Source organism: Hypomesus transpacificus, chromosome 15, assembly GCF_021917145.1.
Source record: "Hypomesus transpacificus isolate Combined female chromosome 15, fHypTra1, whole genome shotgun sequence".
NCBI lineage: Eukaryota > Metazoa > Chordata > Actinopteri > Osmeriformes > Osmeridae > Hypomesus > Hypomesus transpacificus.
This window is the reverse complement of record NC_061074.1, coordinates 5,497,756-5,511,245: the sequence shown is the minus strand read 5'-3', so window position 1 is coordinate 5,511,245 and position 13,490 is coordinate 5,497,756. Positions and strand designations below refer to the sequence as shown.

General features: G+C 40.2%; 3 protein-coding genes across 4 annotated transcripts in view; 2 read left to right on the top strand and 1 right to left on the bottom strand.

The window, feature by feature from the left end:
- Nucleotides 1–93: 93 nt before the first annotated feature.
- Nucleotides 94–2,158, bottom strand: ift20 (intraflagellar transport 20 homolog (Chlamydomonas)). Of its 2 annotated transcripts, XM_047035263.1 has the most exons (6): nt 2,054–2,158; nt 1,742–1,749; nt 1,476–1,640; nt 1,208–1,293; nt 1,022–1,125; nt 94–926 (listed from the first exon to the last, which is right to left on the bottom strand). In XM_047035263.1, exons 3-6 carry the CDS (start codon nt 1,600–1,602, stop codon nt 845–847), a joined length of 399 nt encoding a protein of 132 aa, XP_046891219.1. In that variant the 5' UTR covers nt 1,603–1,640; nt 1,742–1,749; nt 2,054–2,158; the 3' UTR covers nt 94–844. The 2 variants fall into 2 exon arrangements, with proteins under 2 accessions (XP_046891219.1, XP_046891218.1); XM_047035262.1 differs by lacking the exon at nt 1,742–1,749.
- A 204-nt stretch (nt 2,159–2,362) lies between these two features.
- tnfaip1 (tumor necrosis factor, alpha-induced protein 1 (endothelial)) lies at nt 2,363–6,885 on the top strand. The gene is made up of 7 exons (XM_047035598.1): nt 2,363–2,757; nt 3,058–3,416; nt 3,741–3,910; nt 4,795–4,878; nt 5,018–5,070; nt 5,265–5,460; nt 5,694–6,885. The coding sequence occupies exons 2-7, from the start codon at nt 3,170–3,172 to the stop codon at nt 5,925–5,927; spliced, it is 984 nt and encodes a 327-aa protein (XP_046891554.1). The 5' UTR covers nt 2,363–2,757; nt 3,058–3,169; the 3' UTR covers nt 5,928–6,885.
- Nucleotides 6,886–7,842: 957 nt separating this feature from the next.
- Nucleotides 7,843–13,490, top strand: part of sgsm2 (small G protein signaling modulator 2) — a 47,894-nt gene continuing 42,246 nt past the window's right edge. The window contains exon 1 of the mRNA XM_047036334.1: nt 7,843–8,088. Coding sequence (XP_046892290.1) covers nt 8,029–8,088 — 60 coding nt within the window. The 5' untranslated portion in view covers nt 7,843–8,028. The remainder of the gene's footprint in view (nt 8,089–13,490) is intronic.

Genomic DNA, 13,490 nt, shown 5'->3' with positions numbered 1-13,490 from the left:
TGATAGGCTATAATGTATGTAGCAGTATGTATAATGTACAGAGATCAATAAGTGTTCAATTGTAGAAATGAAAATTACGTCAAAACAAAAGGATGTGTGCAAATCCTTTTTATTCAAGTATACTTCATCTTTGACAAAGTTTGTCTTCTAACCTTGTTGCCATCTAAACATGAGAAAGAATTACGTTATAATTAAAGCATTTGGTGGTATGATAGCTGAACAAATGTACTGTCAACAGAACAAAGATGATAAATAAAAATACATGTTTATGGTTTGGTTAATTATTGACATTTAAGCCACTTGAAAAGGGATAAGTTTTGATGTGGTCCCACAGACATTTTAACAAAATTGAATAAAACATTAATTGAACACACATCTGCAAATGTAAAAGGACAAGCACGTTATGACAATATTTGACATTTAATGAAATCTTGAAATTATTAACAGTATCATGCAAATACTGTACTTTTTCCATTGGTAGAAAATGTAATAAAACTAGCTATACAGACTAATTATTCAGTATAAATAGTATAAATAAATTGCTTTGTATACAAATATTTTTCCCCATTTACTTGTCATCACCAAAATGAGGTGGTAGGTTGTCACTCTGTGAAATGGAATTAGCTTTAGGATATAATTTATTATCATCTATGCTATTACGTGTCTGGCTAAACTTTTGTGGTTTTAGTGGAGCCATTGTAATTGCTTTGAGGACATATGTCATTATCTTAATTTGAGCCATTCCCCTTTAGCAGATTAAACTCAAAGAAAACATTGGACAGGCACCCTGGAAACACGGTCAGAAATGCAACCATACACAAGTTCTAGGCCTTCCTTAAAATCGTCATTTCTGCAGAATAAACTGGTCGATGAACTCTGTCTGTTCCGCTTCAACTTTGGAAAGCGCTTCATACTCAATTCGGTACCTGAAATAGATTAGAAACATATCTAATCAGGTCTCATGGACCTCAAAAAATAAATGTAAATTACCTCAATGTTTGAAAAGAGACCCCACTTGTACCTCTCAAGTTGCATCTTCTTCTCTGCTATCAGGGCCTGCAGTTGCTGTTGCTGAGCTTCCCTCTGCTTTGCCACTGATTTTAACAGGTTCCTGGCTCCAATGGCCTGTGTATGGAGAAATTGTACAACATGTTCACTCCGATAAGAGCTTACTCTGCAGTTTAAAGGTCAAAGTCTTAACACTTACTTTCATTTTTTCTGTTTCTGCCTCTTTTGCCAATTCATCTACCAGTTCAATAAGGCCTCCCACTATCTTCTGAAACTGGCCGATTTCTGAAAAGAATTAACATTAATTTGTAAAACATAACAGGTGCGTTGAAACGTTGATTCACACGTTCTTTAACAAGCATGATGACGTTAAGTTTTGTCTGCAATCCTATTTCCTAAAAACACACTATACATCAATGAAAATATATGGTCCTTAAGAGTAAATAAGAGTAACTGATGGTTCATACTGTCGACAAACTCTTTGCACTCCTCTTTAAGCTCAGTGGTCTCCTGGGCCACCTCCGGCTCAAGGACCCTCAGCTTATTAAGTTCATCGAAATGAAGGCCAGCTTCTGCCAACGGATCTTTCGCCATGGCCACCAGGCCTATCCAGGGGGTGGTTACAGATGCGGCTGAAGAAAGACAGAAGGATGTATTTAAGAAAACTATGAAAAGGATACTGTAGCAATCCTCTATAATGGTTTCTGGTCGTCCGTTCTCTGTCTGCTCTCACCTAATCTCCTGAGCATTGATTAACAAATATAGTTTAGGGGCAAGGCCAATGGTACATTTGTCAAATAAATGGGTCGCTACAGATAAGTGTTAAAAAGGCGCAGTCAAACACATACTTTAAATAAGCCATTGGTGTACAGTATTAAGTACCGTACTGTACTGTAGCTAACTAGCTACTGTACAGTAGTCGAGATAAACTAGCCACGTCGTCAGACATACTCAATAATGCGCGACATGGCTTATACATTATGAAGCGTACACAGTGAGACAGGAACTAATCTACAAAAAACTTCACACATTTTAATATACACACCTCTTTTACGTCAAATTGACAACAGGGTTGCGATTGTTATGTGGCATAGCCAGTAAACTCTTGCACACTACCTGCTGCCAGGGAAACAGCTTTGTTAGTAGACACTTCCGGTAAATGTTTAGTTTACTTCCGGAAAATATATTTTAGAAAAACTAAATTACTTTAACTGACTAAAATTACTAAAATGTAATTCATTATGAATGTTCCATTATTTATATCTTAAATATAAAACAGTTGTTTTGGTTGACATGGCATTAACTACAATCGTGTAGATTTGCAATGCTTTGTGGGACTTGTAGTAACGGGGCCCTCCTCCACTCTATTTGACCTAGTAGCCAGCCAAGCTAGCAACTCTGTCCAAACTTTTTAGTTGCTAACTATCGACAGACGTGGAGTAATTGTATTATAACAAACAAGCTTATCTACTGAAATATTACCTTACTTTTGTGTATGTCAAAGGTTATTTGATCAAAGAACAGCTAGCAAATCATTCTACTCTCACTGTACTACTACTATTGTTTGTAACGTTCTATTATTAGACTAGTAGCACTACAGTAGTAGTGTAGCTAGCTCTAGCTTTAGTAGCTACAGTAGAACACCTGTACATCATAAACGTTGGTAGCAATCTGCCATAACATCAACAAAGAAGAAGCACACTTAAATTAAGCGTGTAGAAGCGAAAAGTTGATAAAGGGACGTTATTGGTAAGTAGTCTTAACGATTTAGCTACTGCACCAGGGCTAGCAGAAAGCTAGCTGGTGGTGGCAAGCTCAGCTACCCACATTATCAACATGATAGATCAATCGCTCGTAGAGCAGATTATCATGATAATTGTTAGCATCGAGTGCTACTACGATGTGCCAGCTACCTGGTGTGAAATCCCTTTGAGTTAAGTTCAGTAGCTGGCTAGCTGGTCAGTACATGGCATGAATCTAGCTGGATAACGCCAGCTGTTTTTAAACTATGGATTGATTGACTAGTGACTCGCATGGATAATTTGGCAGGTATGAGCTGGACGACCAGTAAGAGGTTGTGGCGGCATCCCCAGTAGCTGTCACCACGGCGGGGGACATCCGGCCCTCCGTCTGCAGGGTGGTCATTTACCTTCAGAGGGACATGTCTGGCGACAGCTGCCTTCAACAACTTCACACCAAGGCTGGCTCCCACCCACCACCCTCGCTTTTGGCATGTTCCCAGATCAATGCTTTCAGTAACAGAGGTGCGGTGGGTCTGGGGAACAAGTATGTTCGGCTGAACGTGGGAGGGACCCTGTTTTACACCACACTGCAGGTGCTGACGAAGCAAGACTCTATGCTGAAGGCCATGTTCAGTGGCAAGAAAGAGGTGTTCACCGACAGGGAAGGTGAGAATGGTTAAAACGCATGGTCAATAGCAAACAAAAGCACGATGCATAAAAACATAGTCTTTCTTCCCAAGTCTACAAGGGCCAAACATTAAGTGCAATATGTATGTGGGAAAGAACCTTTGCCTTGGTTAAGCCTAGCTAATTATCATAATTATTAGAAATGTTTGTGACACACAAAGGCTCATTATGTTCGCCAAGATAGAATAATAATCATCCAAAGCATAGTAAATCATTCAATTGTGGTTTTTCTAATTGACTTTAATGGATGCCTCTATTGTTGTATGTGCTTTCTTTACCTGCTTTCTATCTCTACCTGAACAGGCTGGATCCTGATAGACCGCAGTGGGACACACTTTGGCACCATTCTCTCTTACTTACGAGAGGGCACGGTCACCTTGGTAAAGGGCAAACAGGCGGTCTTGGAGCTACTGGCAGAGGCCAAGTATTACCTCATTCAGGGGCTGGTGGAGCTGTGCCAGAACAACTTGCAGGTCATTGTCAACATTGTCAGGAACAACATTGCACGTGTGTGCATGTGCATGCATGTGTATTGTCCCCTAACCACAGTTACAAGGACCCCAAGGTAATGCCAGGATGTCAGCAAGCTAACAGGAATACTAAGGGTTAAAATAGAAAAGTTACTCTGGAAACGTAGGCTACAAGCTACTTTCATGTCATACTTTTTTACGATGACACAAAGAACTCAGTAGTGTTGCAAATACTTCTCATTTTATACTGCACATAATGCAACAATACATAATTGCTGTTTTTTGCTTTCATGTAACGTATGTTTGTATGACATCCGTGAACAGCAATCCAGCCATTTCCAGTCATTAGCTGTCCTTGCTACTTCTTTGTCCAGGTCAAGTTTCTTTGTCTTTGAAGTTGAGTTGAACATTACTCAGGTGTTTTGTAAAGCTCAAGGCTCCCCATATGTCCAAAGTTATTTGCTTTGGACTGGTGTGTGTTTGTGTTTGTGGCTGATGGAAAACAATAGCTCTTATTTGCCATCTGTGGCAGTGGGCATGTGTCTAAGTGACAGATATTCCTGGGAATCCCCACTGGCACTCAATGTGAACTACCACTAACATTTTCTGTGAGGATATTTGTTGTTACCATGGAGACTACCAATTATATGACTGGATTGTTAGCCACTGCTGTTTTGTGTCATGAAACAGTTTTTTGAATAATATTTTGAGGCCAGTGGATCCACCATTATATTTGACCGACTACATTTAACCTGACCCCCACCATAGGTATCACATCACACTCAAGCTTCCAATATTTGTGTCTTCTTAACTTATACCAGTAACTGTCAACTCTTCCGTTACTGATCTCTCTGTGGTTTAACTCCAGCCTGTTCTTTGACTGACAGGACGATAAGGAGCAAGCATTGTGTGTCATCCCTGTGGTCACCTCTGTCAAGGAGGAAGAAAGGCTAATTCAGGCTTGTGCAAAGGTGAGCGCTAGTAGACTTGGTATTTTCTCTGAAGCCATTGGTGTAATGGTGTATTGGGGGGGACTTCACTAAGACATTTCTTCATGTTGTTAAGCATTAAAAATTGAAAATAATTCATTAAGAAACGCTCCTTTTCTAGCCTGTGGTGAAGCTTGTGTACAACAGAAGCAACAACAAGTATTCATACACCAGGTAAGGACGTATAAGTATTTCCTGCAGGCTCAAGGCTCCCATTTCGTGGACAGTGACCTTTACTGACAGTTAATAATTTTAATTCACATGAACTAATTTAGTAAGTGACCAATATACGTTGTGATATCCGCAAGCTCTCATTACACCCCACTGAGTGATTCAAATTAAATGCTTGACTCACCTATTTCCTGCAGTAACTCAGATGATAACCTGCTTAAAAACATTGAGCTGTTCGACCGGCTGTCACTGAGCCACAATGGGCGCGTGCTCTTCATCAAAGATGTGATTGGTGACGAGATCTGCTGCTGGTCATTCTACGGACAGGGCCGCAAGCTGGCCGAAGTGTGCTGCACCTCCATTGTCTACGCCACAGAGAAGAAGCAGACCAAGGTGAGCTCAAAACAACATAAACAAACCAATCAAATTTTGCAATGTTCCAATCTCCTCCAGGTATCACTTGCTACTGTCAGTGCTGGTCCAAACATATTTGGTGCCCTACAGAAAACTATCCAAAACACATGGACACAACTAAACAAGCTTTTTAGCATGCAAGCTTTGAAGCTATGAAGGCCTACTTTAACTTTAACTTTACATTCATACACTGGCCACTTTGACTGCATCAGGTAGAGTTCCCAGAGGCACGCGTCTACGAGGAGACCCTGAACGCTCTGCTGTACGAGACACTCCCTGTTCCAGACAACACACTTCTGGAGGCCACCCGTCGCCACCACGCCCACTGTGGTTCGCACAGTGAGGAAGATGAAGGGCCCGGGCCCGGGGCGGAGGTTAGAGAGCGGGTACGGCACATCCATGTCAAGAGGTACAGCACCTACGACGACAGGCCGCTGGGACACTAAAACCTCAACAACATGGGGGACTACTTAAACATTCTCTAGTTACTGCACCTATCAAAGCATTAGTGATCTCTGGCACAAAATAGTGTCTCTCTTGCATTTGCCTGGTGTGTGACTTGACTTTTCACATTGAATCCTTTCAACACTCAGTCTTTTTTTCTGTATTTATCTACAATAATATTTGAACCGTTTTTTATTATGGAAATTATGAGTTACTTTTACCACGTCTGTGTTTTTCTTTCTTTTTGTCCTAACACATGTAATTAAAATGAAACTTACATATTAATCTGTACTGGGTACATTGTGACACTGTCAACATGAGCTACATTGGATTCTATTTATTTGGACAACAGCAACCAATTATAAGAAACAGACCTCAAATGCAGTTAGTAAAAACGTACTGTATGACTGCAGGCAGCAATACCCACTGAAAAGGATGTACACATTTATCATTAAAAAAAACTGTTTTATGTGCTGAAATAGTTTATGAAAATCCTCAAAAGAAAGCATAATCAAATAACTACCACCACAACCCTAACTCAGCCAATGTACAAACAAGGTGACGTAGACCTACAGTGCTTTAACAGGTGCAATAGCTATGTACTGGAATAAAGCTTTTTTTGTGCTTGGGTAAAGTAAAGATTGTGGTGGTCATTTGATTCAAATTATGAATGAAAAATTGATGTTTTTAAATGACACTGGTAAATATGAGCTGGCTGGCCCTTCCCTATTGTTCAACAAGGGGCCAGGGGTAAGGGAAACTTGGCTACAGACACATTAGACAACATACAGCAAATGTTATACTGAAGTAGTTGTTAATCAATGTCAGTAGGCGAGTTGGTGTGGTATTGACATCTATGAGTAAGACTATAATCACTTAAATGCGTGATTTTACATGTAATGCAGATTTTTACGTAAAAAAAATGTTTCAATAAATTCAATAGGCCTATATAAGGTTGTTTTTCATTTGCAATGGAATAACTTTTTCATACTAATAAGGGAGAAGACACATTCTATCTATTTATTTTGTCAGGAAGAAACATCAAATATATTAAAGGGGTCATTGATTGTGGAACCGAATTTACCTTGTCACAGTTGAATAACGACAGTTCAGTGGGTAAAATGGACATTTACATTTAATCATTTAGCAGATGCAAAAAAAAAAACAGTCAATCACCCCTTTAACATAGCCTACTATCGTAAATGGATACTTTCCGGAAAAACAACATGCGATTTTTGACCACACGGGGGCACAAGCAAGAAGCCTCGAATATGTTCCAAATGTTGCAGGTTATTCGGTATATCATGATGGTGTGACGACACAGACTTATTTTTACTGCATTCAAACATTACATAATTTCTATATATGGGAATAGTGTAATTAGTTATCCTGTAGAAAATAAACATCCGAGTGTTTGGTAGTCATTATTATTTGGGGAAAGATGAAAATGTAGTCAGTAAAATAACAAAATAATGTTTAGATATCGAATTAGTAATTTTGCACAACAGGCTATGTATTGAATAGGCCTAAGTGATGCGAGTGTGTGTTGTAAAAATCCAGTTACAGTTGTTTGAGTAGGAGCAAATATTTTGTCTGTGTACAACTACCCATAACAGGCGAGGTGTAGGGTGTGATAGTGTCTATGTGTAAGAGATAGTGTTTAGTTTTGAGCAGAGCCATAGAGTAGACATCTCTTTACATTGTGAATAGGACTGTCTAGTACAAATACATCGAGTGTACCTAAATGCTCAGAACACCTCAATAACTTGAGCCTCCCACAGAGGAAGGATTGCTAAAAATAACTCCCTGTCAATGGTGCCGGGAGCTGCCTTCGGAGCGTGAGGTGCGTGAAGTGATTTACCCCATTGATCAACAATGGGAAAGAGGCGGGTCCTACCCCGCTGGCGTCATTCGGAGGGAACTGAAGATGGCTCCCAATGCACCGCGGCGGCACACAGATGCGTCAACGTCCAGCTGTCAGGGAGCACATTGCTGTGAGAAGAAATAAGGGAGGTGAAAGTAAATAAAAGATTTAAAGGGCGGAAAGCACTAATACGTTATCGCGGACAGTCACTTTAACTCTGTCAAACTAAACGGGGAGCCATGGGTTCGACCACAGATGAAGAATTTAAAGAGAAATTATTATGGAATGTGAAACGAGAGGTGAGTGTGCTTCATATCCCTGTTAAACAGAAGCTCTGAATACAGGGATTTCAATGAAAGGTGTATGTCACCCTTTTTCTTGACTGCATTTCCTTGTTAAATGCTAAATTGCTATAATTGCCTATACGCTTGCACGCAGAACCACAGGTATCCGATGCACAATATCGTTGCACATAGGCTTTACTGCACTGTTCTCCGATCAGGCTTTGATGGCTAAATCCTATTTCATACGTTACAGGCTAGTTACTTGCTATCCACTGTTTTTCTTGTTTTAACGTTTTTGCTCAAGTGTATTGAGATGCTATTTTAATGTATTTGTTTTTATGTACTATTACAATAGATTCATCCATGTTTGTTTCTTGAGTTACTCCAGATAAATAGTAAACAACACACAGCCACACAAAATTAATCTCTGGATTGTAGCCTATTTATTTGATTATTTCAGGTGCATTTGTTAACAATACAGGAAAAGTCAACCAGGTGTTGCCTAAACTGTAGGCCTTCTAAAACACCATATTCGTAGACCATTGATGGGTGAGGCTATTGTCATTTAGCCTTTACTTCATCATGTCTAACTTTTCTAAGAGCTTCACCAATTTCAACGTAATTCTGAACCACAGGTGATAAAACATCGACAACTTGTCATAGTATACACTGTCTTATTTATACCCTTTGTGAATGGACAATATTGCAGAAACATTTTAAAGCTCAATTGTGTATAGATAAATTGGCATTTGAAATTACATCTTTAGAGCTTTAATTGTTTCAGAAGTTGCTGTTGACAAAAAGGCAAATAAACCCAATAAATTGCCTTGTGTTGTAACCTAAAGTTAAACAATGATCTAATTTGTCGCATGTACATACTACTTTTAGAAACAGTACTATTTTCAATGTAGGTGGTTTACTGAATGTAATCACCTATTGTCAGACGGGTATAAGAGCTGAATTTAACAGTCCCTTTTTTAATCTTCCTCGATACCTTAACATTGGAGCTCATCAACGCCAGTTCAATACCTTTAGACCCAATTGTGAATCCCTGTGTGGTTCCTATACTTTACTGTTTCTCAGCCCTCCCTTTCCAAAATATCTCCCATCTTTGAATCTATAAATAATTGAAAAATTACGTCTGCTGAGCTCAAAATAGAGCCACGGGATGTCTGCAGCCGATATCTGTGTCATCACCACTTCCGAACACAGATGTTGGGGAGAGGAGGAGAAAGCGGAGGGGAAGTTATGCTTGTAGGGTATTTGGCCGTTGAAGCAGGATTGTTTGCTCAGTCATCTTTGAATATCCCTCCTAATTTTGTTTTTGTTCAAACGGATGATTTATTCATGTTTCCTCTCAGCAAAGAGTGTATTAAAACAACTGTTTTCATGTAGTTTTTTTTCTGTGCAGTACGGAAAATCAGTGACCAATAATATGCATGGAGTCCTGTTATAATCGTGACACATCAAAGATTCCGTAGTTCAATTTCTTACATCCAAACAACCTTATAGATATCTGTTTCTGTATAGTCTTGGTCTGGCCAGACAGGTTAAGATCTATTGGCCAATTTGGGAGACTCTTAAATGTCACAGTGTACTCCAGTCTGGCGAGATCAGAAGCTTAGATTTTGGCAATGTGTCTGACTGACCTGCTGTACTTACTACACCTAGATTACACCCAAAAACTATTTGTCTCTCTCACAACTGATTAGCAAATGTGTTGCATTTATTTTGGGTACTTATTGGTACTAAATAATTCAGGCAGGGTCCAGAAAAATGTGAATTGGTGTGAATTCCATTCTTGCATAACCTATATTTCCCATTTGCTATATCCATAGCACATTGTAATACAATGCAGCCAGCAATGTGTCATTAGTATTCACTTGAAACACATCAGAAGCTGAGATGAATGAAGTTGACATTTAAGCACAAAGAGCAAATCTGAGTTTAAGACTTAGTTAGAAAGGTATGTTCACCGGTTCTGGTTTTAAAGATTCCTGTCTCTTTAAGCTGCAGTCAGCCACCTTGGGGTTGCCTGGCAACTGAAAGCATCAGTGGCAGCCTAAGAAGTTAAATTGCATCAATTGAACATTAATACTACTGCAGCTAGCCAGTGTTGTCAGAGCTAGCTTGTCAGGAGTGGTCTATCACGACAACAGAGAAGGACTGTTCTGTTTTCAAAGCACCATTTTCCAACAATTTGAAAAATCCAATATCTTGCCTTTACTGGACATGAGATCTGTAAATCATACCTTTCCTTTTCTCCACAGACACTGATCCATTTTACTGTCGTGTTATTCCAATCCTCCCATTCCCAGTGCTCTTCTCTAAGAGGAGGCACTTACCTGAAAAAATGCCAGTTTGCTTTTGTGTAGAGTATTAAATTGGGCACGACCAAAGCAGTCCCCACAGATGCCATAATGACGACGATGATTCAGCGGTCGTGGTGACCACTCTATGGTCTTCCACAGTCATAGCGCCACGGCTCATGTGAAGTGCCTGACCCAAGGTGTTGGCATCCACCACTTTCCAGGGGAGTTGAAGTAGTAAATGATGTCAGGTTTCATGTACCCCACTGAGGGTGCATTTGCTCACAGTGGTTGAGGGGGGTCAAGATAATAGAGTTGGGTTGAGGTGGTTCCCCTAATTTTGAAGCCAGACAAGATGGTGTTAAATGGATTGGAGAATCCTCTTGATTCACATTCTGGGTAAAGACAGCTCCAACGTTCGGTCAGGTTAGCCATTGAAGCTCAATAAGTACTGTGTATTAAACTATGTTCACTCAATGTAAGACATTGAGTTCTCTGTTCACAGTATTACAGTGTTATTGTTGAGCCTAAGACAGATTGGTTTCCCTGTATTTTTCCACCCCAGTTTGACCTCTCGTTTTATCAGACAGTACCACAGAGATAAAGAGTCCTTGGGATTCTTTGCCAAGATAACAAAAGATGCTTTGATATTGTATGAAGGAATGAGATTAGATTGCATATCTTACGTCTCACTCAGTTCATCATATGTCCTTGCATCAGCATCAGCATCACGAGCTTCGCCCAATCCCTGCAGTCTTCCTGTGACATTTGCTTTGTGTATGAATGTATGAGCTGCCTTCATTGCCATATCGAACAGAGGTGCTAAACCACATTAGCTGGCTGCTTCCCAAAAGAAATATTCTGTGATTATCTGGTTATCCTGCAATATTGGCTAGGTTTGGTCTGCCTGGCTCTGACTACTTTCGAAACAGAATCTATTTCCCATCAGCATGGCTCATCTTATGATTGCTTTGTGAGTCTGAAAGACCCCTGCCCTCTCTTAAAGAGTATATGATATGTAGCAAGCCACCTAAACTTATGAAATTGGTTGGAATGCCAGTTTGTTCCATTTCTCATATGGAGTTTTGGTCTTAGAAATAAATCCATTAATTTGAAGTTGGTCGAAAAGCTGTTTGCCAAACTGTCTCTAACACTGTTCTATGCAAAAGTTAACTTGCCATGTGCGTGCATGCTGCTGCTAGGCAAACAGAGGTGCAGATTGATTTCACCGATCCGTCACAGTCCCCCACTACCTATGCTATCACAGACAGGCCACAGACAACCCCTCCAGTCCTTATCTTCCTGCCTTAATAAGGCATGAATAATCACCTCATTAATCCCTTGGTCCCCTTGCTGTAGTCTGACGATGGGCAGAATGGGTTGTAACCCTATTATGTACAGCTAAACTCCCCAGCCCTGGGCCTGAATAGATGGATGGGTGGTTGACAGAGACAGGGAAACTCGGAGAGGCAGAGTGTGACTCTGGAGACACTACAGAGAAGCCTCACGACAAATGGAGGGGGAAAGATTTAAAGTGTAATATGTAATCTGTCTGTACCAGCAAATGAGTGGGGGAACTAGGTCTGCAGGATTTGCTTTGCTCATGTCTGTTTTGTTGAGGGCATCATCGATGGCATTTGTTTAGGGTTATTTTTTACCAATTAAAACAATCAGCAGCACAGATATTTACAGCTCACTGACCCTCACAAACACACCTGGGACTTAACACCTTGTCACTGTACGCTACAGAGGGATGCAAACTGTTGAAAGCATTGCGAACATCAAACATGGCGAAGCCTAAGACATTGACAGTCAGTGTCATCCTATGCTACTATGTCTGTGTCACTTGTGATATGTTACCCCAGTGTCTAAGACATTAGTAGGCATAGGCATTAGGAAGTCATTAGGACCATTAAAGACATTGACAGGGTAAGATATACTGCAGAGGGGGGGAGGGGGCATCTGGGGGCATCCGAATGTTATCTCAAATCCCAGAATCTTTGGGTTGTAATTTTCGGCAAATATCGTACGTCCAACGTAATGTTTATATTACATAAAGCTAAAAAAGTTTGCACTCAAATGAATGCTACGCGCGCTCGCATAAACTGTGAATCTTCCGATCTAAGCTCACATCAAACCTTGACTCGGTCGTAGGTTGGGGCAAAGCCCCGAATGTGAACGTCTGGCTCTGCCTCTGACACTGCCCTTTTCAAACACAAACTGAATTAGATTATTACTTATCAAACACAAATAGGATTTCTAAACCAACAAAAAGAAAAGAATACAGACATCAATAAACAAACTGTAACAGGGTCAATGTACCCAAACAGCATCAATCCAATCTTGTGTTCCTATGATGACCATATGAATGATTCACAGATTAGACTGTACCCCCCTTGGCTGGTCTCTTCTTGTATGAGGTATGTGTGCGTATTAGATCAGGGGACATTGATGAACCACAGGTTCTAGATTTAGACCTTTTGGAAAAGTTTGTCGACATTGAATCCTCTACAAAGTAAGAGGACTTTGCTCTCTGCCTCATGAGCTTCAAACCACAGTGGAAGACACTATCTGCATTGCTTTGGTCTGCAGATTTCTAGTGCATGAAGGCACACTACCCAATCCAAATCACTTTTAAGAAGACTGTGAGGATGCTTGTGGTTTGCGCAATGTTGTTATAGTGCTATTTAGCCTGATGATGCTTACCTTCATCCAATACCTGATCTGCAGATGCAATTATGGTTGAAGCCTTACTTTGGGCCTTTTTAAAGGAAAAAGCAGCTGATGCATTTCTAGAAGCATCTATAAAATGACAAAGTGAACAGCTGCCACCATTACTTGATTGAATTACTAATCTATGACGATTAGATTAGTAAAAATCTAAAACGGACCTTCCTAAAACCTTTCTTCGGTGGCCTGGGAAAAACAAATGCTTGCAGCTCCAAAACCTTTTTTTATCACCGGCATGTTTCGTTCAAAATTCACTTTGGTGAAAAATTCTGCCTGGTGAAAATGTTGTAATCAAGAAATTTCAAGGTGGTCTTAACAATGGTTAGTTACCAGTCTGAGCCAGTTTCCTATCTGGTGATGAATTCAAGCTGTATAGCC

What these genes read in the sequence shown, in the direction of transcription:
- ift20 (XM_047035263.1), bottom strand. Translation starts at nt 1,602, where the DNA reads ATGGCGAAAGATCCGTTGGCAGAAGCTGGCCTTCATTTCGATGAACTT. An exon ending in GTGCAAAGAGTTTGTCGACA is followed by an intron (nt 1,294 to 1,475) that starts GTATGAACCATC and finishes AATTCTTTTCAG; the next exon opens with AAATCGGCCAGTTTCAGAAG. An exon ending in CAGAAACAGAAAAAATGAAA is followed by an intron (nt 1,126 to 1,207) that starts GTAAGTGTTAAG and finishes CTCCATACACAG; the next exon opens with GCCATTGGAGCCAGGAACCT.
- tnfaip1 (XM_047035598.1), top strand. Translation starts at nt 3,170, where the DNA reads ATGTCTGGCGACAGCTGCCTTCAACAACTTCACACCAAGGCTGGCTCC. An exon ending in TAATTCAGGCTTGTGCAAAG is followed by an intron (nt 4,879 to 5,017) that starts GTGAGCGCTAGT and finishes CTCCTTTTCTAG; the next exon opens with CCTGTGGTGAAGCTTGTGTA. An exon ending in CAGAGAAGAAGCAGACCAAG is followed by an intron (nt 5,461 to 5,693) that starts GTGAGCTCAAAA and finishes TGACTGCATCAG; the next exon opens with GTAGAGTTCCCAGAGGCACG.